At 44.2% G+C, this 23,245-nt stretch overlaps 1 protein-coding gene across 2 annotated transcripts in view; it reads left to right on the top strand.

Moving 5' to 3' along the window:
- PNPLA8 (patatin like phospholipase domain containing 8) overlaps nt 1-23,245 on the top strand; it is a 281,202-nt gene that overhangs the window by 86,894 nt on the left and 171,063 nt on the right. For both annotated transcript variants that reach the window (XM_069228884.1, XM_069228885.1), the window contains 2 exons: nt 7,301-7,452; nt 17,549-17,643. In XM_069228884.1, coding sequence (XP_069084985.1) covers nt 7,301-7,452; nt 17,549-17,643 — 247 coding nt within the window. The remainder of the gene's footprint in view (nt 1-7,300; nt 7,453-17,548; nt 17,644-23,245) is intronic.

Raw genomic sequence — 23,245 nt, 5'->3', positions numbered from 1 at the left:
GATTCTCAGCATGTCCCAGGCCCTAAAGTCCTTGAGTTTTTCCATCTTGTGCATCCGCGCATCATCCCAGATCGGCGTCACCTGCGTTATCTTTCCTCCCTAACCAATTCATCTAGTGGCTTTCTGCCATACGTCCAACGCCACCTGCATCGCCGGCAAGTGGCTGTGGAACTCCCATACTGTCATAGAGGTTGTGGAGGCACGGCCAGCCAGCAAACTGCATTCTCTCTTGTCTGTAGATAGACTGATCTTGTTGTGGAAATAGCCATTCATTTATGGCAGTCATATGGGCTGCTCCGTAGTAGGCTCCTATGTCCAGGAGTGCGATCCCACCATCATAAGTGTTACGCTGGACAGTTGTAAGCATTATCCTGGGTTGGCCACCACCACACAATAGGGTCCTCAGATCAACCTCCAACTGAATAAATAGAGTCTCCAGGATCGGGTAGTGAGTATTGAGTAGAACGAAAAGCTGTTTGGGGAGCGTATTCATTTTGAAACAGCTGCTCTTCCTACCAATATATGTGAGAGTGTATTCCACCCCCTGGTGTCAGCCCGGAAGTCTCGGACCACCTAACCTAGATTTTTCTCCATACATATCCTGCTATGAGGAGTTAGATTATTGCCGAAATAGCAGAACCCATCATCCCTCACCTGGAGCATCTGGGGAAGCACAGATTAATCAAATGGGCCGTAGTGGTGGTATAGAACCTATTTGCCCCAAGTGATATGGAAGCCAGAGTGAGCCCCATATGTTCAAACAGTTGCAGTATAGCCAGGAGCATGGTTTCGGGCTTGGTAACATAAAGGAGTATGTTGTCTGCATTTATAATCTTCATGGTTGGCATCAGAAATATTAAATCCATGAAAGTCAGGACAGGCTCAGACCATGGCAGCTCAGGGTTCTATGGTATGGACAAATAATAAATGAGCTAGGGGTAGCCTTGTTGGGTACCCCGACCAGTCAGGATGGCAGTCAACAGGACTCCATTCACCCTTACCCTGGCATTGGGGGTGTGGTAGAGCAGCGAAATCCACAGTCAGAGCCAAAAACAAATTTCTGCACAGTGTGGTGGAGGAAGGGCCAGTAAATGGCATTGAATGCCTTTTCGGCACCCAGCGCTAAAAGTACATGCTGTTCTGTCCTATGGTGAACCTCGGCCAACCAATTATGCAAATGACGGACCTTAAACTTAGTTGATTTGCCATGCATGAAGTCCGATTGAGCCTTGTGAATGAGTTGGGCTTTCACCTTTAAGGGCTTTGTGGTCACAATCGTGGCCAATACCTTTGTTTCTATGTTCAGTAACGAAATAGGGGGATAAGAATCACAGCTGGACTCCTGCTTACCCGATTTATGAATTGTGGCAGTGGTCGCACGCTACAGATCTGGATGGAGCGCACCCCTATCTCAGGCCTCACGGAAAAGGTTAAGCAATGGGGGTCAGCATCTTCAAGTAGCACTTGAATCACTCAGCCAAAATGCCATTAAGTCCCTGCAACTTCCCTGGTTTAAGTAGTGCAGTTGCTGCCTGCACCTACTGGAGCGCAGGATCTTCTTTCAGTGCCTGCTGATCCTCAGTCGAAACCGTGGGAAGATATGTTGTGTCTAAGTAGTCTGTTATGCGCTGGATGTCTGCCAGTGAATGGGCCCTATGAAACGATGCATAGAAATGTGAAAAAGTCTCCACAAAGGCTGTATCTTTTGAGTGGAGTGTTCCGGTCTTATCGACGGTAAATCGATCCCAGCGCATCTCCACCTCTGGTCTGCTCAGCCAGGCCAGCAACTTGCCTGCCTTATTTCCTATATCATAAAGGTGGTGTTGCATGGCTAATTGGTGTTTCCCAACCTCCCTCTGAACATAATCTTGATAGTTTCCCTGGAGTGCTTCCAAATTGCAGAGGATCTTTGGATCCGTCCAGGTTGAAGGAGATTTCTCGAGGTCCTTGAGCTAAAGCTCGATCATTGCTATTTCCTCCATTGCCCTCCGCTTCTTACACGCCAAGATATTCTGTGCTCTAGCCCTCAAGACTGTGTTGTAGCCTCCCACAGTACTATGACTGAGGTTACAGTCTTCCTGTTTTCTGAAAAATAAAGCTCCCGGGCCACCCCAGCGTCTCCGAGTTCCCACACATTAAATTCCCAAGCGTCCTACGAGTGGGACACCTCCCACCCGCCATAATCCAGAGAGGGGAATGATCAGAAAGACCCTGTGCTAGGTATTCAGCTCTGTCAACCCCGGTCACCTCACCCACAGGAGGAAAGGTCTAGTCAAGTCTGAAAAAGACCCAACATATCCCGGAGAAATAAGAATAGGCCCCTGATTGTGACAGGCCACAAAGACCCAGCGAGCCTGCAAAGCTCGCCAAGGGAGTGATTTTCGAGGGTCCCTTTGCTCCCCCCTTGGTCTGTCAAATCCAGGGGCCACCTGGAATGCAGAGTCGGCCTTCAGAAGGTTGGCCCCTATTTGCTTCAACACCAACACCTGGAGGCAGGGTCAGTGCATAAATGCTGACTATTGTAGGAGAAGCCTGTGCCAAAGTCCCTGCCCTCCACATATCTACCATCTTTGTCCACCCAAGTCCAGGACATCTGGATATGTTGTGAATAAATATGGCAACACCCCTGGAATGAATCCCACATGTGCCAGTGTCCCCCTACCCAGAAATCGGCACAGTGTTACCCGTAAATCCGTGTCTTGGAGTTGGACTGTCAGGTTTTCTGTTGATCAATATACCTTTCAACCAGGACTTGCATCACCTTATTACCCAGTCCCTTTACATTCCGGGACATTATTGAGTACTGTGTTTCGTCAATATGTCCGACAGGTGCCATAAGGTACAGATGCAATGGCGTCCAACCCACCTCCAGACCAGGTTACAGTAGGACCTGTTTTAATCCTGAACAAGCAAATCAAAAACAACGAAACATTTCCCAAACACCTCAGCACTCTCCCCTTCCGGTCACCCACATCCCCCATCGAGTATATAAACACATGTCAACTTGACAACTACTCCCGTGTGAGGCAAGAGAGTCCTGTTGCCCACCCACAAAAGACCCAAAAGGCTCAACTACTACTCCATCTTTCATGGAGCAAAAATAGCAGAAAGAAACCCACACCCCCTCCCAAGCAAAGAAAGAAAAGGAAAAGTGCAGTCCTAAAATAAAAGATAGTAAAAGAAAGGAGTGGGAGGAAAGACCACTAGAGTCGAACCCAGCCCACCATCACTTACCCTGCCCCAGACTGCCCCTAACACTGCCCGAGCGCCCAGCAGAACCATTATGGGGCACTCACAGTTACCAGGAAAGCAGCCTCAGCCAGACCCGTCAAGCCCCTCACGTCTCACCATCTCTGCCCACTCTAGGCAGGTAAGGCTCATTGGCACAGCCAAGATCCCTCTAATCAGGTCAGACAGGTCCATAAAACAGAATGCATCAAACATGCCACCGCTCACAGGCTAAGAAGGAGAGGGCTTGGGGGGGGGGGGGGGGCCAGGGTCCCGGGTCCCGGGTATCCAGCATCACCTCTGAGCCACTGTCCGCTTAAGTAGTTTGAAGTGACAACCACCACAAGAGCAATGGCCTCCTCATGCTCTTTCCTCCGGCTCTCCAAATCTATTGTGCCATCTTGGCGCACCTCCTTTTGGGTGGCAGATGTCGATCTCCGTCTATGTCTGGTGCTGGACACGTTGAGTATAGTCAGGGAAAATGTGAATCGTATGTTTCTCAAACTTCGGGCCACCCTGTCATCTAACCTCTCACGGGATGGCTTCTCTGTCCTTGTAGTTAAGAAACTTTGCAATGATAGACTCGGGGGGCCCCCTCTGGGACGAGGGTGGTGCCTTGTACCTATGTGCCCTTTCCACCACAAAGATACACAACAGGGAGTTTCTGAATCTTTTCCTTGAGTCACTCCACCAGGAATGATTTGAGTGTAGTGCACTCAACATTGTCGCGGATTCCCAGAAAGCATAGTTTGCATATTTAGGGGGTGACCTTCTGCCTCCTCTGCCTGAATTTCCAACCTCTGTGACGCAAGGGTCGCCACAGTGGTCCTATAGAACAACAGATTCTCTTGCATCAGGACAACTTGGTGCTCCATCACCATAGATCTTTCTGCCACATTATGGAGGTCAGCCCTGAGTAGATTTACATCAGGGGAATCGGAGTTGATCTTAGCCTGGACGTTTGCACTAACAGCTTCAATAGCCACCAAAATCTGTGCCCCAGTGGGCCCCTCAGACCCCTTTGGCCCCCAAGCCTGTCCTGCTGTCACCACAGGCCCAGTGGCAATAAACTGGTCCTTTTTGGTCTGCTGGGTTCCACGTTGTGGCCTGTTTTCGCCCATTTCCAATCTGAGATGGGGCACGTAAGCGACACTAGCAATGGCATTTGCCCATCCGGAAGGCCCCTCAACCACTGCAAATGTCGACTTATCCAGCAGTCACTTCACACATAGGCTCAAGTGAGCCAACAAGAGTCTGCACCAATCAGTCTCCTCCTCCCCAGGGCCCCAAACTGCCCTGACGCAAACTGGTTTAACTAGTCCCAGGAAGATCTTTCTCTATTTGTCCCCACCTCTGGAGTGGAGGGGGAGCCTCGACCCACTGCAGGTGGCCACCTTACACACCGGGTCCACCTCGATTGAAGCAAGTTAGTGGGGTTTGGAGGCCACGCATAACAAGGCAGACCCCAGTCTCGCTGATCCCCCAAGGTGGATTGCAATGGAGATTGAGGGGGAGACACAGCGAGTGAAAGTCCACCTCCAATAGTGTCATCAGGACCCCAGGTCCATCCCTGGTCTGTCCCAAAATAAAGTGGGGGGTGCTACACAGCAGGCGACAGGATAGAGGGGGAAGGGCACCTCAGTCCTGTGCTGACACTCATTAGTCTTCAGCCCTACCAGGCCCGAAGGACCCCTAAGGCCTGGCTGCAGACAGTCCAAGGCCCTGATGCTGGCAAGGGAATCCCACAATATGATAGGGAAAAAGAGGGGAGATGCACTCTCAGCCTCAAGGGGTAGATTCAAGCTGCCAGTGGGCACAAAGAATCCAAGTAGGAGAAGGGGTCACGGTGTCAGCAACACCTAGGCCCAGGGACAGGGCCACTGCAATGTGAAATAAGAGACTCCAGCTGCCGCCTCCTCCTCCTCCGCCTCCTCCTCCTCCGCCTCCTCCTCCTCCTCCTCCTCAATGTGCAGCAACAGCTCTGGTCCCGTCAGAGGGGAGGATCCTGCACCGATTTGCAGCTTCGACAGCACCAAGGATGGGCTACTGCTCTGCAGATATCAAGCCTCCAACAGTGTTGTTGTAGGCAGTCTTGGCCAGGCCACAACTCCGGTGTGCCATGCATGGCCGCCTCCAGATGACAGTTTCCGTCTAGCAGTGAGGTCCGGCCCGGGGGCAGTGCTGCATCCCCAGGCGTGCAGCACACAAAGTGGAGAGACTGCAGCACCAGCCGCTTCGAGCCCCTACCACACTGACAGAGGGGGTCCCACCAGTCTCCACGTCTGCGCATCAGGGCAGTGCTGCAGGAGTCTGCCTCTCCTGGTTGGTTTTGAGAGACAAAGATCTCTGGGCGGGAGAATGCCAAAGGATAACAACGGCGGGCTGGGACCTTGGGCTCAACATAACCGGTCACCCATCTTGTCGGCCACTGCAAACCGAGCGTCAGCAGTTTTGATAGCGAGTTTGGACTCATCGTGGATAACAGCAGACTGTTCCAAAAGCACACTGACTTTCTGCTCCATTGGCTTTTTGAATATTACTCAACATAAGATCAAAATCTGAGTTGTATATCTAGATTCCTAAGCTATTGACTATAGTGTTAACCAATCCCAAATGGGTAGCGTTGATGTTCATCCATGGCACTGCCCAGTGAAAATAAACAAGATTTGTCCCAGTTAATTTTGAGACCACACATCTAAAATTTGGTCAACATGTACATCAACACTTATAGTTGTATTGTGGGGTATATGTTGAGTGCCAGATATTTCCAGACCTTTATTAGGATTATATCATCTAAAATGGTTAATAGTGGTTCCTTAGCTATGAGCGAACCGGAAAGGCGAAATGGGCCATTCCTGTCTAGTCCTTCTTTCAATGTGCAATCTCTGTGATGAATAAACATACCTGTTCGTACTTTGACTATGGTTAGTGAGTATAACAGCTTAATGCAATGCAAAATCTCTGGGCCAAAACCCATCTTTTCCAGTACCACAAAGAAACAGGATTAATCCAATGGGATGACTGTGTTAATGTCTCAATCATGAGATGTAGCTACTAGGAAGTTATTTCATAGGCTTGGTCTGTGTGAGCCAGTTTCCAGATCCATTAACTGGTGTGGGTAGGACCCAGTGGTAAAAGGCATTAAGGAAATCAGCCTTGCCTTTACTTACCTTTGAGCAGAAAATATTAGGAGGTGGGGGGTAGAAAACTGGGTGTTTGTCCTGATGTGCCTACGATCTTGATCTGTAACCTTCACAAATCCCTTCTAGGCCTCCCCATCAACAATGTATCATCCCCAGTACTTCCCCAGCCATGACCACAACCTTTCAGAGTTGTTGGATTGACTGTTGCTTCAGCTAGGCAGGGCTTGGCATCAACATTCTAAACTCCAAACGTGGTTGGAACTCCTACAGCCTCGGAGGGGACTTGTCTCTTTGTATCTGTTGGTTCCATTCAATTGATGTGCCACACCTGTATCATTGTTGCGTAGGCCGCAGCTCTCTTTCCTGCTATGTCAGTTGTCTCTGCCATCTCAGCTGCTATTTGCTCTGCTTACTCTGTTGGGATCTGCCTTTAGAGGGAATGGATGACTAATATTACAGCAGGATCTTGGCAGATCAAAGAGACTGTCGATGAATAGCAACTAAACGTGCCACTTGTCAACAATGTTGCTGACTAGACCAACTAGTACCCACCAGTTTAATCCACTTAAAACGTCAAAATATGTTTTCCAGTTGTTTTGCTGAAAGCTTTTGCTTTATATAGGGGGCTGATTTATTTCGGTTATATACATGGTGCATTAAACATGTCTCTATAGGAGGGCACTGAAATTCCTCTCTAAAAACGGTTATTGTACGAACCTGGTACCTTTACGCTTTCGAATGTCGGTCTCGTTTTAGCAGCTTTCTTTGTAGCAACAAAAGCCAAATGAAGGCTTAATCAAAGTCTATATATAGTCTTGCCAATCAACTACCTGTCATTGTTATTTTTTGGGGCTCAATCATTGTTGTGCTATTAATAACCATATATTTCTATACTGATTTGATTGCCCTTTTTTCAATTTTCTCTTCAGGAAAAGGCAATCCCCTGTCTGCTGCGCCTAAGACAGACAAATGATGATTTGCTCCAGGGTGCTGTGAGGGAGGCCTTAGCTTTAATTGGATACATAGACCCTGTGAAAGGCCGAGGAATTAGAGTTCTCAGTATTGATGGTGGTGGAACAAGGTAAGACTGCAAATTCCAAGTACAGGAAATGGTTGAGCACTCATAATAAATTAGACCTTGCAAGGTGGATCTCTGTGGGATCAGTCAGGCAGCAAGCAGCACTGGCATTATCAAAATATATTACAGTCAAAGTTGACATATCCTAATAGGGAAAGCATATGTGTCTCTTCAGCTGTGCCTGCTAGTCTGGCTTTAAATGAAATGTTTCATGCAATTATCTTGTTTGTAATTTTTAGGATTTGGGTTTATTGTAAGTACGTGTTAATTGATTACTTAGTGCTCATCCTTGTTTGTGTGTTAATTGTGGAGTTTTTTTTTTTTTTACCACAGTAGGTTGTTACTACATGGCCATTTCATGTGTAGTTGGTAAGCTTAGCTATCGTAATTTGTTTTGTACTGACGTACATGTGCTGGACATTTGCTCCTTAGAGTGCTGCTTTCACAGGAGTCCGAGTCTGTCTCCTGCAGTGCTCAGTGTTGCTCTTGTTTGTTTGTGATGCTGACAGTGTGTTCCCTGTTAAACGTAGCAGCTGGTCTATGTTAGCGCGTCAGACATTATTAAGTAAACTTACAAGGGAGAGGCGAATAGACCGATGGACCTTCAGACTGCCCTTCGAGTTTTTCCCACCATAAGTCCCGTACCAATACAAATCAATAACCACAACAATTAATAACATTATTAGTCAATAGGAGTCAGTAATTTCCACTCACCATGACCTCTGGGCCATGAATAACCACACCCTTGTGTAAAAGTTATAATGTTTATTTCCCTATATTAACAATGCTAGCGTCACATAACTTGGTCTCAAAATCAATTGATAAACCTAGAGAAACAATACTGGCAAAAAAATCGCAATCTAATCAAAGCTTCAGCTACTACACATTTTAAGGTTACAGTACAAATTAATTGCAAGAATAACTGCGCAAATGATATTACATACATTTAGATTCAGCAAAGAAAAGACATCAACTGTTACTACCTGTAGCAAACTTAGTGAGAACCTTAACTAACACCAGATTAGAATAGCATGTTTGGGCTTCTTGCAAAACAATTTAGTCACACAAATTTGGAAAAACATCTAACTACGGCTCTATCCGGTGGAGGATGGGGACAGCAGGATCTCCCTCTTCGCACTCTTGACGACCAAATGCGGAATTTGGTTACCTTGCTTGGTTATGCTTTGAAACATGTAGTCTCATTGGGATGTAGGACGGGGGCTTTTTGTGATTCGGGGTGGGATCAAGGGTGTGTCTCTGTCTTCCCTGTGAGTACAATGCTGTGTTCGCTCTTCGGACATTATTTTATGTGGGTGAAATTCTGCTCTGTTATACCTGGACTGTGTTGAGTTATTACACAAGTTTGTAATGTTTTCATTGGAAAAATAAAAACAGATTTAAAAAAAAAAGAAAAAAACTATGGCTCTCTCAAAATAGCAGTTAGTTCCTAGAAACAAAAGCAAATAGACATAACAATCAGTAACGTCATTATATACCTGTCCTCAATATGGGTCAACAAGGTGTGACAGTCTTCGCCAACAGGACATCAGTTCGGTCAGCAATACATCAGAATTCAGCATCAAAGTTCAGAAAAGCAAAGTGTTTCAAGCAGTAAAGTTAAACGTGTCTTTTCTCGGGACGGCCAAGAAAATAATGGTCTGAACTCTCAAGAAGAATGTGGAGAATAGGCTCTCTCCTCTCAGTGCAGTCTAGCTAAGTTAGATTTCCTAAAACTACTTCCCATATCCTAATTGGTCAGAGGATCGCATGTTCACACTTAGTTCAATGAAACTAAACCCTCAAATGTATAATTCTACTAGTACATGATTCACATGTTGGCGATTGGCTCTTCTTGTCCCGTTCTTGTCATTCAGCTCATCAGGTATCAATATTGTTGCAGCTTATACTCCACGCAGTGCATCCATTGTCTTCTCCTGGGAAAGTCAGTCTTATACACATTACATTAAACATTGTTTCACTAGCAAGTACGGCATCTTCTAGCAAGCAGTTTCTCATGAGAAAGAACTTCAGCTACGAGCACATAGCACAGTGGAAAATCACAATTTAATTCTCTAAGCATCCATTTTATAAAACGCCTAAGGAATGCAGCTTGACATGAGGCTGTGCAACTAGTCCAAGACCTCGCTAAGGTAAGGCCTACAATTAATAAAGCTAATACATAATGCATAACCCTCAATATTACATAATACTACATTAATCAAACAAGCTCAACATTTCATACTAATAAGCCATTAATAAGTACACTTCATGAACATTGGTGGCCACTCTGGTGGGCTCACCTTCAAATGTGTGCATTATTTTTCTCTAAGGTAGTACATTTTCTACGCAAACCCAACACTCAGAATACATGAATGTTCATTAATAATTAATTAATTAGTAACAGACTACAACTCATCCCATAAATAAGAGGCAAACTATGATAGGTAACTCCTTCTTCGACTGATGAAGGCATACAAAAATATTTTCGCGTTCATCGTCTCAACATACTCGCTCAATAAGCGATAGAACACAAGTTCCCCTTGCGCATTATCTGCGTCTTTTGCTAAAAGAATGTCTAGCGCAAGGCTGTTCTGAAGAGTCATGTCCCTTTTCACAGCCAATTCTGTATTTACATGGCCAGTGATTACACAGGATAGCAAGGGGGAAGGAAGGAAAGGTACCAGAAAAACAAAGGGGAGCCCTTCCAAGAGTAGGGAGCGGAGACCAAAGGAGTCTAAAGCATCATTGACATTTGAGGAAGAGTCAGACGATGATGATTTTATTTTACAGTTAATGATAACTCGTCCTCCACCATATGCAGCACAAGAGAGTGGTCCGAGCACCAGTGTAAATCCTACAGCTCTGACCCAAGTTAACACGACAATGAGTCCAGTGCAGGTTGATCAGAGTATGACACAGAGCCCATTGCAGAGCAGTCTCAATGCACCTATTACTCCGGGAGCGCAAAATCAGGCGCCACAGTCAAATATCCCGAGAATTTACCCTGATGTACCTGTAGTGGAAACTGCCACAAATCTAATAGTGTCAACTGGACAGGTTTTTCCAAAACCGATGTTGGTTCAGACAGAGCCAACTCCACTTTTACTGCCTCAAGTGCAGTCACAAGTGATGCCAAAATATACCCTGATAACAGGGACACAGCCGGATATGTCTGTACTGATGAGTCAGAATATGGGAACCATGCAACCACAGAACTTGAGTGTTAGACCAAACCCAGTTACTGTATCTGTACCTGTTACCATTGGTCCGATTGTACCTTTGTTCGCACAAGAGAAAAACAGTGCAGATGGACAGGGAGTCCTGAGTCAGAATTCAATGAGGTGAGGACCAAATTAGAATATTCGAGTAGTCTCTCTCGTGGGACAGACCTTTGATGGACCGAGATCATTGCTAGACTGTAGCCCATTCGGAGTTCCTACGGATACTGTGACAGGGTTGAATGTTAGTTAGAGTCTGAAATTACTGACGCTGCATTACCCAAAGACAATGGTGCAACAAGCACCACATGCCCAGGCTAACAATATTTTGCTGCAAGGTTTGACTTCCTAACAGTTAACTGAAGGGTTAGGTAAGCTGAATGTCCCACAGAGTGCTCCTAAGGGAGAGGAGTTCTTGAACTATACAAGACTAGGAATGGAAGCAGGTGAGCTGAACTATGGGTGTGAGCAGATTACAGTCCTACACAGAAGCAGAGTTGAGATATCTGTGACCAAATATTTTGTGGGAGGTGAGCAAAGTGCATCAAAGGTTATAAGACCTGGCAGAGAAGTACGGCATAGAAATAGAGGAAACAAAGCATTTGAAAAGGAGTTACATGTTAGATTTTGACACAAAAGACTTTGAACAAATTAGATCTGCAGGGATGAAGGTACACCTTAGGGAGCTACTACAAAGTTTCCAAACATGGGGAGCCTTAGACAAATGGGAAGGCAGATGGGCAAAGAAAAGAGATAAAAAGAAAAAGGGATTCTGCGGAGCTGACTGCAAGTGTGCAGCAATGTGAGGATCCAGTGAAAATTTTACCACTGAAAGAGATTCCGGGGGGTAATTTTGTTGATGTCCCTTGGAGCAAAAGTGACATTCTGTCCTTTACAAATAATTATTCCAGGTTGAGAGAGAAGCCAGTAGAATGGTACCAGCAGACAGACAGGTTTGTGAAACTTGCAAAGTGTCTATGGGAAGATTTGAACACTCTATTAGAGATAGCAGTTACAGCTGATCTGTGAATGGAGTGTAAGAGGAGTATAGACTGTCCGACAAAAGAACCAGAGAGAGATCCGGTTATGGGTGCGCCATCTCCTGACGTAATGAAATATTACTACTAAGTGATTGAATTCTGGAAGACGAGAATTTCGCCCAAAAGCACTGACTGGCAGAGAATAGCCAGAACAGCTCAGGAAGCAAAAGAGTCGATACATGCATACTATGAGAGATTGTTGCAGGCATTTAAGCATCTCAGTGGTACAGAGACAATTGAGTCGAAAGATATGATTCATTTTGTGTTCAGATTTGTGGAAGAATTGAGACCTGAAATTAGCCAGATGATTAAGAGTCATCTGATTTACTGGCAAGCAAACCCGAGTGATAAGGTGTTGCAGTATGCAAAGTACTGTAGTGATGAGACTGAGTTGAAGCTAAGAAAGTTAAAGACAATGGTGATGCAGATTAAAGCAGCACAAACAGGGATGCAGGGAAATTTCCCACAGCAGCAGGGAAATGTGGTGTTTCAAAATCAGATGAGAGGTAGAGGTGGTGTAGGAATTGGTAACAGAAACCATAGTCCTAATTTGAATACTGTAGTGGTTCAGAATGATGTGCAGGGAATGAAGAGAGTGTTTCCTTGTCACGCTTACAGAGCAGTCGGATATTGGAAGCAGAAGTGTCCGATGATGGTGCAGGAAGGTGTAATTCAGTAAACAAGTGACATCAATTTGTTTAAAAAAATGAGCGGACCAAGAATGAGAGGTCATAATCTGAATTTTCATAATACTGTGAATCAAATGCAGAATTTTCAACCCATGCAGCAGGTGCAAATGCCACTTTTACAAATGACACAGTTGCAGCCAATGCAACAGCAGATTCTGACAGTACCTAGTCAGCAAATTCAAATACCTCAAGCCCCAATGGAGCAGCAGCAGGTGATGCTTCCTCAACAAGTCACAGGTCAGAGGTCCAACCAAAGTAATAACACAGTTCACCAATTCCCGTTACACAGTGAAAATATTATAAAGCCAAACACAATTTTTACTCAGATTCCTCAGGAACACTTGCCACATGATATCCTAATAAAGGTTGCTCAAATAATTGCAGAATGTGAGAAAGAAGTGTTGAGCAGCCCATGTAATTCACCGATAATGGGTTTGAAAAAGCCCCATGGGAACGTTTGAATTGTCCAGGATTTGAGAAAAATAAATGACATTGTGATCAAATGTTGCCCCGTGGTGCCAAATCCAGCTGTGATTCTGTTTCAGATTCCATGTGACGCTGAATGATTCACTGTCATATAGTTATCACAAGTCTTCTTTTCTGTGCCTCTTCATGAGGAAAGCCAATTTCTCTTTTGTTTCAAATTTTTGGACCGAGTTTACTGTTGATGTTGAATTCCTCAAGGGTTTTCAGAGTTACCTTCCATATTCAATCCAATCTTAAAAAAGAATTTGAAATTGTGGGAATTGCCTTTCCAATCGACCCTTGTACAGTACATTGACAATTTGCTGATTGCATCCAAAACAAGGGATGAGTGCAAGTTTGACACGATCACCTTACTGAACCATTTGGGAAAGAATGGTCACAAAGTATCTCCACTTAAATTACAATGCTGTCAGAAAGAGGTGAAATACTTGGGTCAGCAGATTGAGAAAGGAGCGAGGAAAATATCCAGAGAAAGGGTCACAGCGATTTTGCAGATAAGTCTCTCGACCACCCAAAGAGATGTCAGGATGTTCCTAGGACTGGTAGGCTATTGCCGCCAATGGATTCCCAGTTTTTTAGTCATTTCCAAGCCCTTGCAGAAGCTGACCCATAAGGAGATCACTGATACCCTAGTGTTAGACCAGGCTTGCATGAAAGCGTTTTCTGAATCGAGAGTCTGTATAAAGCTCTGGCTTTGGGTATGCCTGACTACACAAAGTCCTTCACGTGCTTTTGTCATGAGCGTGATGCATGTTCATTGTCTGTCTTGACGCAGGTCCATGGAGGTGTAAAGGGCCCAGTAGCATATTTTTCAGCTACTTTGGACCCAGTTGCAGCAGCTTTACCAGGCTGTCTGCGTACAGTTGCAGCGGTTGGACAGAGCCTCGCACAGTGAACAGATACCACGTTTTGGGTTTCCGATCTCTTTAGAATCGGATAGGGGAAGTCACTTCAACAATGAAGTAGTGAAATTACCATGTGCAGCGTTAAACATTGAGCAGAAGTTGCACTGTAGTTACCACCCTGAAGCATGCTAGTGGAACAGATGAATGGTACCTTGAAATCAAGAATGGCGAAAATGTGTGCGTCCACGAATCTGAAATGGCCTGATGCACTGCTGTTAGTTCTGATGACAATGAGAAACACACCCGACAGGAAGACAGGATTGTCACTGCACAACATCTTCATGGGCAGATGCCATACCATCCTCTTGGAAGACGGTATAGTAACAGACTACAACTTATCCCATAAGTAAGAGGCAAACTACGGTAGCTTCTTTTTCGACTGATGAAGGAATCTGCGTAGACACAACGCTGTTGTTCATTGTTGTGTTCATTGTCTGTCTTGGCGCAGGTCGATGGAGGTGTAAAGGGCCCAGTACCATATTTTTCAGCTACTTGGGACCCAGATGCAGCAGCTTTACCAGGCTGTCTGTGTGCAGTTGCAGCTGTTGGACAGAGCCTCGCACAGAGTGAAGGTGTTGTGATGGGACACCCCCTAACTGTAATGGTCCCTCAGTCAGTTGAAGTTTTGCTTACCTGAACAAAGATACAATATCTGACTGGTGCAAGATTGACGCGTTATGAGACAAGTACTCTAAGGTCACCAAATGTGTCATTGAAAAGATGTACAGTGCTGAACCCGGCAACCTTGCTTCCATATGAAAATGTTGAAATTGAAAAGTTGGAAGACATTGAGCATGATTGTCCTGAAGTAACTGCTCTGTGCACAAAACTGAGACCTGATATTAAAGACACCCGATAGGGAGAAAATGACCAAATTATCTTTGTTGATAGTTCTTGTCTACGAGACAATACCGGAGTACTGAGAGCAGGATATGCTGTGTGCACAATTACTGGTATACTGGAAGCGTCCTGGCTTCAAGGAGTATATTCTGCACAAGTAGCGGAACTGGTAGCCCTTACTAGAGCATGCCATGTTTCTGCTCAGCTAAAAGTTACCATCTATATCAGTGATACTCAAATTACAGCCCGGGGGCCGCGTGCGACCCTCCTGACCTTTACATGCGCCCCCCTGCTCAACAGCAGGACTGGGCTGCTGTTTACTCAGCTCTGCATAATGATTAAAAATATGTTAAATAAAAGGCAAGCCTTTATTTAAATGTTAATCGCAGGCAAAGAACGTAAGTAACTACGTTGTCCAGCACCTGTAGGAACACCTTCATTTTTAAAGACATGCTACACCAAAATTGTAAAAATATAATAAGGGCTCTTCAAAAATCAAAAACTGTTTATCATTAACATGCAGAGTCGTTTCAACATAGTACATCAGATTATATCAGTGCATGGAGAAGCATTTTCTTTTTAAGTGATGGTTTTCAAACATAAATCCAGAAACATTCATTCCCCCCCTTGAAAACAATGCCAACACTGAACTAAGAGGCAAATTGGTTTTCATATTCACTCTTAGGGTGGCCTGGATTCCTATAACACATGAACATTATTATAGTTTATTAAATCAAACACAGGAGAAGGTTTTGTACAGCGCACATCCCGAAGTCATGTATTTTGAGATTCCCTTATATGCACTAATAAAGAAAAAGGAGGAAAAGTGAAATAAAAGAATTGTTTAGGATCACACATTTTGGTAAAGGGGAAAGCCAGGATTCATAGCAGGTTTTCTGGTTTTACATTATGCATTTCAGCCACTAGATGTATATGCTTCGCTTCTCCTACACCACCATACTGCACACCCCCCACTGCCCCAAACCACCCACCCTCCGCGCCGCTGTCGCCCACCACCCGGCTAGCATCAATGCGGCCCTCAGTCACATCACAAACCAAACTTTGTGACCCCTGGGAAAATGTTTGCGAGTACCTATGATCTATATGGTTAGCCAGTATGGATTTTCAATAGTCCAGGATTTTGTCCGGTTGTGGTCACAGAGAGGTTTCATGACCTCTTCTGGTTCACCAGTGAGAAATGTTGGGAGAATTGAAGAATTGTTGCATGCTTTCCAAATGCCTGAAAAGATTACCGTGGTGAAATGCATTGCACATCTGAAGTCGCAAGATTTTGTGTCAATAGGAAATGGATGTGCAGATCAAGTCGCAAGGTTTTGCGCATTGAACTGTATATCATTCAAAGTTAAGTGGGAACTGTTACCCGAAGAAGATGAAACATGTCCAAGCTTTGCGGTGCAAGTAATAGACACACTGGAAGAATTAAAAAAATTGCAGAATAATGTTGACAGGGTGGAAAAACGTTCATGGAGCAAAATGAAATGTGTACAGCGACAGGATGCATTGTGGGTTTCAGAAGAGGGTCAACTGGTTTTGCCAATTTGGATTTGAAGCTTTTTTGGAATATGGACTCTATTATGTCCATGGCACAGTGGTGAGAGGGAGGATGTATAGAGGCTGGGGCCTTATACCCAGGGAACGCCTTTATTACTTTCCAGGAAGCACAAGACACCTTTGGGATAGGTCCTCACCATCTGCTACATTATGCAAAGTTGAAGAGTGCTGCAAGAGAGATATGGGTGGGATTCCTCACGGCTCCCAAAACCTCTGCAGTTTTGGAGAGGCTCCTTGATTGGGGAGAAGGGAGACACCTATAACACTCTTTTACAAAGCTCTTCAATCTGGGTGTACCTATTTCGGATGCAGAATGGGAGAAAGCATTGGGTTTGGTTCGTAAACTATCCTGTAATAGGTTAAACTCCTGCATTTTCACTCTCTACATTGTACATATGTCACCCCACAACGACTAAATAAAATAGATCCAACTAGGCGGGCCACCTGCCCACGATGTGGGGCGGTCAATGCTAATTTCTTCACATGGCATGGAGCTGTGCCCCGGTCCAGTCCTATTGGGGACAAGTTGTGGAACGTATCGAGTTAGCCATAGAAATGATTGACCCTCTGGCACCACTTGTCTGTCTGTCTTCTGGGTGTGATGGAGTTCCCCAGAGGGCGTAGGGTTCGCTGTAGAATGACCCAACTTGCTTTATTACTGACAAAAAGGAGAGTGGCCATAGGTTGGATCAACACATGGGCACCACTGTTTACAGAATGGCTCCGAGACATTTTGGAAGGTGGGGGCCAGCCAAGGAATCCTATATGAGAATATCAAGTACTGATGATGTTGCGACCGCGGCTGTCCAGCTTTGGGCTTATTTATTCGGAAGGCTCCCTGAACAGGGCATTTCGACATCAGGGGAGAGCTCTGAAGGGGAGAGATAATGGTTGGGCAAGACGTGATTTGATCCCCGTTGTTGGATTAATTGGATGTGAAATGCAGACTCCTGGAATGCCTTAAATGTTATGAGGTTTGACAGTTTGGACAGGGTCAATGATTGGGAAGTGCTCCATTCTCTGTAGCTAGGTCTCACAAGGAACAGGATGCTGTAATCTGATGTTTTCCATACGCGGGTTGGCTTCTGTACAATAACTGCTAATGACAAAATATTGTAAGTGATGCTGTGTTTTTATTATTCCAAAACTAATAAAAACAGTTAAAAAAAACAAAAAAAACATTGAGTTTAGGGTGTTTGATGGCAGAAGCATACTACTGAATGCCATTAGATGGGTATTTATTTGTTTAGACCAGACAACCAATCCTATGTAAGGGACCAAGGTAATGCAACTTTTGACTTCGAAAACGTATAATGTCCATTTGCTTTATTTGTTCTTTTTTGTTGCAGAGGTATAGTAGCACTACAGTCACTACGTAAATTGGAAGAGTTGACTGGAAAGCCCATTCATCAGCTGTTCGATTACATTTGTGGTGTTAGCACAGGTCAGTAAAGTTCAGCAAACTGTCATATGCTCAGTGTATTGCGTCAGCTCAAAGTCTCGCTTCAGCAGATGTCACCACTCAGCCACTCAGTTATTGTGCTTCTCCAACATCTTCCATAGAATTTCTCCTGATGTTAGGGTGAGCATGTCAAATCACTTTGTTTAATTATTATAGACTTTCAACAATGACCATTTGATTTAGGCGCTTTTTAAATAAAAGATCATTAACAATAAATGATATCCAGCATTATCTTATGCTACAGTATTACTTTCATGTGTTTGGATCGCAAAATAATATGTGGAAATCGACAGTAGTTGTACTAGTCCTATGCCTCTAAAAACATTTTGGTTCAATGGTTTTATATTAAAGGGCTACAGGTCCAAGAAAGCTTGTAGGCAGGATAAGGTGTGGGGCTGGCCAGAGTTTCATTCCTGCTATGGATGAGACCCCAAATTCACTTGCCAAAGGGAACCTTTCAGATACAAACCATACCTCTTTAAATTATCCTTCTTGTACTCTTGGGTTTCATGGGTCATGCTCAAGGCTTACACTGATGGTGTTTTTGATGGTGCATGTATCAGCAGTACAATTAAAAAAGGAAAAGTTACTTACCTACACTCCGTGGGCATTATCTCTGAATTCATAAACAGTAGAATATCTCATTGCATGGACAAGATGCCATTTGAAAATATTTTAAGGTTAAAACATGCATAAAAGAGTTAATTACTTGTATTTATAAATACTTAAAAACGATTAGCCTGACTTTACTTCTGACCTAGTGCTTTAAAAAAAAAAAAAAACAGAATCTAGGTAACAGTTTGCCTCTATTAGCCTGGGAAAATACTGTGCTAATTAGACACTCCACCTTCAAAAATTACTCCAGAGCCGACCAGCTTCCCATCATGCAGTGTAGGAACAGTTAAGTAGTTCATTTTGAAGGTGTTATAGTGAATGATTGCTGTACACAAAACTTTTTCTCCAAAGTCCTGCAAAATGGGAAATCAAGAGGGTTGTTTAAGGATTCAGAGAGAATACGCATGTTGCAGAACTAGACTTACAGGTAACTTTTCCTTCACTGTTACAAAATTATCTGTGATATCCAGAAACAAAATACTAGACTAGCCAGCTAGACACCCACAACCGCAGAGGAGGTTTCAGAGTACGAAGGTGAAGAGGACATAAATATTACTAAGCTATAGAGGGAGCAGCTGTAGGAGACTGTCCCAGTCATCACAGGTGCTAGCAGGTGGAGCCCCCATCATCATTACTCCTGTGCTTCAGCTGGCGCTACATAGAATGTGGATTGACCCCGGTGTGCGGGACGATATTGAGGAAGCAGCAGTAGGGACTACTGTAAGAGTGGCACTCACAGGATAGCCCGGGTAAGACTAGAAATCACACAAGTGAGCGTAGGAGGAAGGCTGAGGGTTTATTGTAGATTACAAATTGAATAAGCAGGCCTACGCCAACCAATGACTTCTTTTCAGCTCTTAAAACGTCCCTCTCATGCCTCACGTTCCCCAGCGTTCTACCCACGTCATCCATCCCGAGCCTGGAGCCCTATACACATTGCTAACACTCTACACATCACATTGCTACGATACCACACCACCTCCCCATATCAATTTTCAAACTAAGACATAACACACCTAAATATTATTTGACATAGTCCTTAAACCACAATGGCCTTGTTATATTTCTTTTTGGCTGAGTACCTGCTGGATTTTGCACCTTTGGAACAAAAGGAATAATATCAGTGTCTTGAGCATCAACATTCGGTGGGATGACATGAGTGTCTTGAGCAACCACATTGGACCCAACACACTTGGCCACCCTTTTCAGATTCCATATTCTGTGGTCACTCGTCTTCACAGCATTCTTAAACAGCTTTATGACCTCAAAAGGACCTTTGAACTTAGACGGTTTTCCCTCCTTTCTTGGAGACCTTATTTTAACATAATCCCCTTCACGCAACACAGTTTCCTTCATGGCCTTCTGTACGTCATATCTCAATTTTCTTTTATTTTTCACTTCCCTTCCTCTCTCCCTCCAACCTTCAATGTTATCGACCTGGTCATTAACCCCTTTCCTTTTTTCTATTACCCATCTGGGCTCAATCTCACTACATGGTACCCTACCCTTGCACAGTTGGAAAGGAGTCACCCCTGTGGTGGAATGTGGTGTTAATCGATACTCACAGACTTTCTTCCTCATTTCACTGTCCCACTCCACACCACTAACATGCGCTAACTGCATAGACTCTTTCAGTACTTTTATAAAGCGTTCAACAACCCCATAAAATTCTGGGTGATACAGAGCTGTTCTTTTGTGTATAATATTCCTTTTTTTTCAAGAAAGACTCAGTTGATTCAGAGACTAACTGCACCCCATTGTCAGTCCGCAACGAAGAGGGAAAACCCTCTCTCTCAAACAACTCATCAAGAAAATTGATTGTCTTTTGATTCAACCGAACTAAAAAATTTGATCTCAGGCCATCGGAAGTACATATCAGTGCAGACCAAGACATAACGGTCAGCAGATTTTACCCTAACTGGGCCCAAGTTGCCCAAAGCTATGTCAGCCCAGGGCCCAGAAGCCTCCTCTCTTGTGACCATGGGTTGTGTCCTATGTTTCAACACTTTGTCAGAACGTGCGCACACATGGCAATTCCTTACCTCCCTTTCTACCATCATATCTATGGCAGGCCACCAGTAGGCATTTCTTAATCTTTCCTTCGTCTTAGAGATGCCCATATGACTTGCATGGGCTTGATCAGTAAGTTTCTTCCTCAAGATTACAGGTGGAACTAATTTGCTGCCCCTCATCAACACCCCATCCACCATTGACAATTCATTCCTGACTTGCCAATAAGCCAAGAGATTTTCATTTTGTTCTTTCTTCACACCCCAACCATTCATGACCTTGCCTAGTCTTTCTTGCAAAATTATATCGTTTGACAATTCCTCCATCCACACCGACTCCGGTATCATTCCTTCAGTAACCATTCAGACTTTTATTTCTTCATCAGTCAGAATATCTGCAAAACAACCTCCTTCAATTGTCTCTTCTTCCTTTCCTGTTTCCCTACATAGTCTTGAAAGGCAATCGGCCTGAACATTCAATGCCCCAGGCATGTAAGAGATCACATACACAAACTCTTGCAAGGCTACTACCCACTTCCTAATTCTATGCGAGACCATATCAATCCCCTTTTTTGCAAATACTTCTACAAGAGGTTTATGATCTGTTATTATCTGAAATGTGTGTCCCCACAGAAACTTCCTTAGTTTTCTCAATGCCCAAAACACTCCTAGGGCCTCTTTTTCCACTACCGAATAGATAAATTCTGCCCCCTTCAAACATCTTGATGCAAAGAGTATCGTTCTGATTTGCCGTTGTTTCTTTTGCAACAAGACTGCCCCAACCCCTTTGGAGCTAGCGTCAGTCATCAAGATAATTTCATCACGTGCATCAAAACTCCCTAAATTAGCCGCCTTATCCAGGCTAACCTTAATGTCCTGATACTCTCTTTCACATTCTTGATCCCACCTAAACTCTGACCCTTTGTTTAATAACAGTCTTATGCAATATGTTCTTTCTGCAAAATGTGGAATACATTTATTGTAGAAGTCCGCCATCCCAAGAAACTTTACTAGCTCTTCTTTGTTTTGTGGACTGGGTAGGTTTTTTAATGGTATTAACTAGGCTCGCCTTGGGACGAATTCCTTTCGCTGAGATTTCATGACCCAAATACTCAATGTTGGGAATGTTTATCCTACACTTCTCAGCTTTTAGCGTTAGGCCATTGATTTGCAATCTCTCTAACACCAGCCTTAGCCTTTCGTTGTGTTCTTCCAAGCTGGTCTCTGTGATTAAAAGATCGTCCTGATAGACCTTCACCCCTTCTGTACCTTTCAATATTTTCTCCATGGCCTTCTGAAATACCCAAGCTGCTGAAATTAAACCAAACGGCATCCTAAGAAACTTAATGTGCCAAAAGGCGTTATAAAGGTGGTTAGTTCTTGAGAAGAACTGTGTAAGTTTATCTGGTGGTAGGCGGAAGTCAAATCAAGAGTTGAGAAGTGCTTCGCTCCACCAAGAGAGCACCACAACTCTGTTATTTTTGGAAGCGGATAGTGATCTATTATGACTGACTTCTTTAATTCTCTGAGATCAACACAGAGCCTGGCCTCCCTGTTGGCCTTCCTTGCCATAACCTCCGATGCCACCCACTCAGAAGCTTCAACTTCTTGAATAATCCCATTCACAATGAGTTTATCGATTTCAGTTTTCATTTTTTCCCTAACCAACAACAGGACATTCCTCACCTTCGCTGCTTTGGGTAGCGCTCCAGGCTTGAGCCTAATCTGATGTACATAGTTCTTGAGACAGCCTAAATTCCAGCTGAACACATCTGGAAACTCGCTCACCCACACACTCACATCTTCTGGGACAGCTTGAACCGCAGGGGTGTCTTTAAGTCTGACTTTGGGTCCAGCAGAATTCACAGATCGCGTTGATGAAACCAGCTGATTAAGGAATCCCCCTTCACAGAGATATACACTTTTGCTGGTATGAGACGACCCTTGAATTCTATACTCCCCCAAAAGTAACCCAGCAACTTGATTGGCTCACCTCCATAAACTTTAGGTCTCACATCCGGTTTCAATAAGTTAACTGTCCCCTTTAGATGCTGGTCATAGAATGTTTTCGGTATTAATGTGATCTTTGCCCCAGAATCAAAGAGGATTTTGGCCGATTTACCATTGACTAAAATCGACTCTATAGGACCATCAGAAGACCCAACTTTTGTTTTCAAAATCTGTACCACATTCACTGCCTCTGCATCGCTTGTGTCACAATCACACCATACCTCTCTTATTCTTTTTGTATTATTCTTCACCCTGCAACATTTTGCAAGATGTCCAGTTTTACCACAGTTTTTACAACTATCCTCCAAGCAGGACATTCTTTGTTATTGGCCATATGGCCAACACCCCCACACCTCTAAAGCATTTCCCAGTAAACGCTTTCTATAATTTCACAGAATCGCTACCACATCTATTGTCATTGTGGAACATATGGCTGTTCTGTACAGTTTTTACAGTAGCTCCTTCTTTTGCTGTGTCAGTTATAGCGGTGTCTTTACGAAGTACTTCAACACATTTCCTGGAGTGTTCGCAAGTTTTGGCTATGACTAAAACTTCTTCTAGAGATGGATTGTCTTTTTGCCACATGCTCTCCTTTGCCTTCTCTAGAGAACAGCCAAGCATGAATTAGTCCCTTAAACGTTCCTCATAGGAATTTCCAAACATACAAGTAGACGCAAGTCTCCGGAGCTCCTTTATATATTGTTCCGTTGTCTCACATTGGCGTTGCATCCTCTTCCCAAACTTATACCGTTCAAGAACAGTACTCATTTTGGGTAAGTAATGTAAATTAAGTTTCTTTACACATATATCAAATTCATTGAGACCGGTGGAGTCCCCATCTGATAGATCCGGCAAATTCTCAAAGACTTCCTGGTCCCCTGTGCCCAAGCAGTGCATTAACAAAGATGTCTTCCTTTCCGCACTGAGGGAAGTTCCACACACCCTAGCGT

This window comes from Pleurodeles waltl, chromosome 4_1 (genome assembly GCF_031143425.1).
Source record: "Pleurodeles waltl isolate 20211129_DDA chromosome 4_1, aPleWal1.hap1.20221129, whole genome shotgun sequence".
NCBI lineage: Eukaryota > Metazoa > Chordata > Amphibia > Caudata > Salamandridae > Pleurodeles > Pleurodeles waltl.
This window is presented reverse-complemented; position numbering and strand designations above follow the sequence as displayed.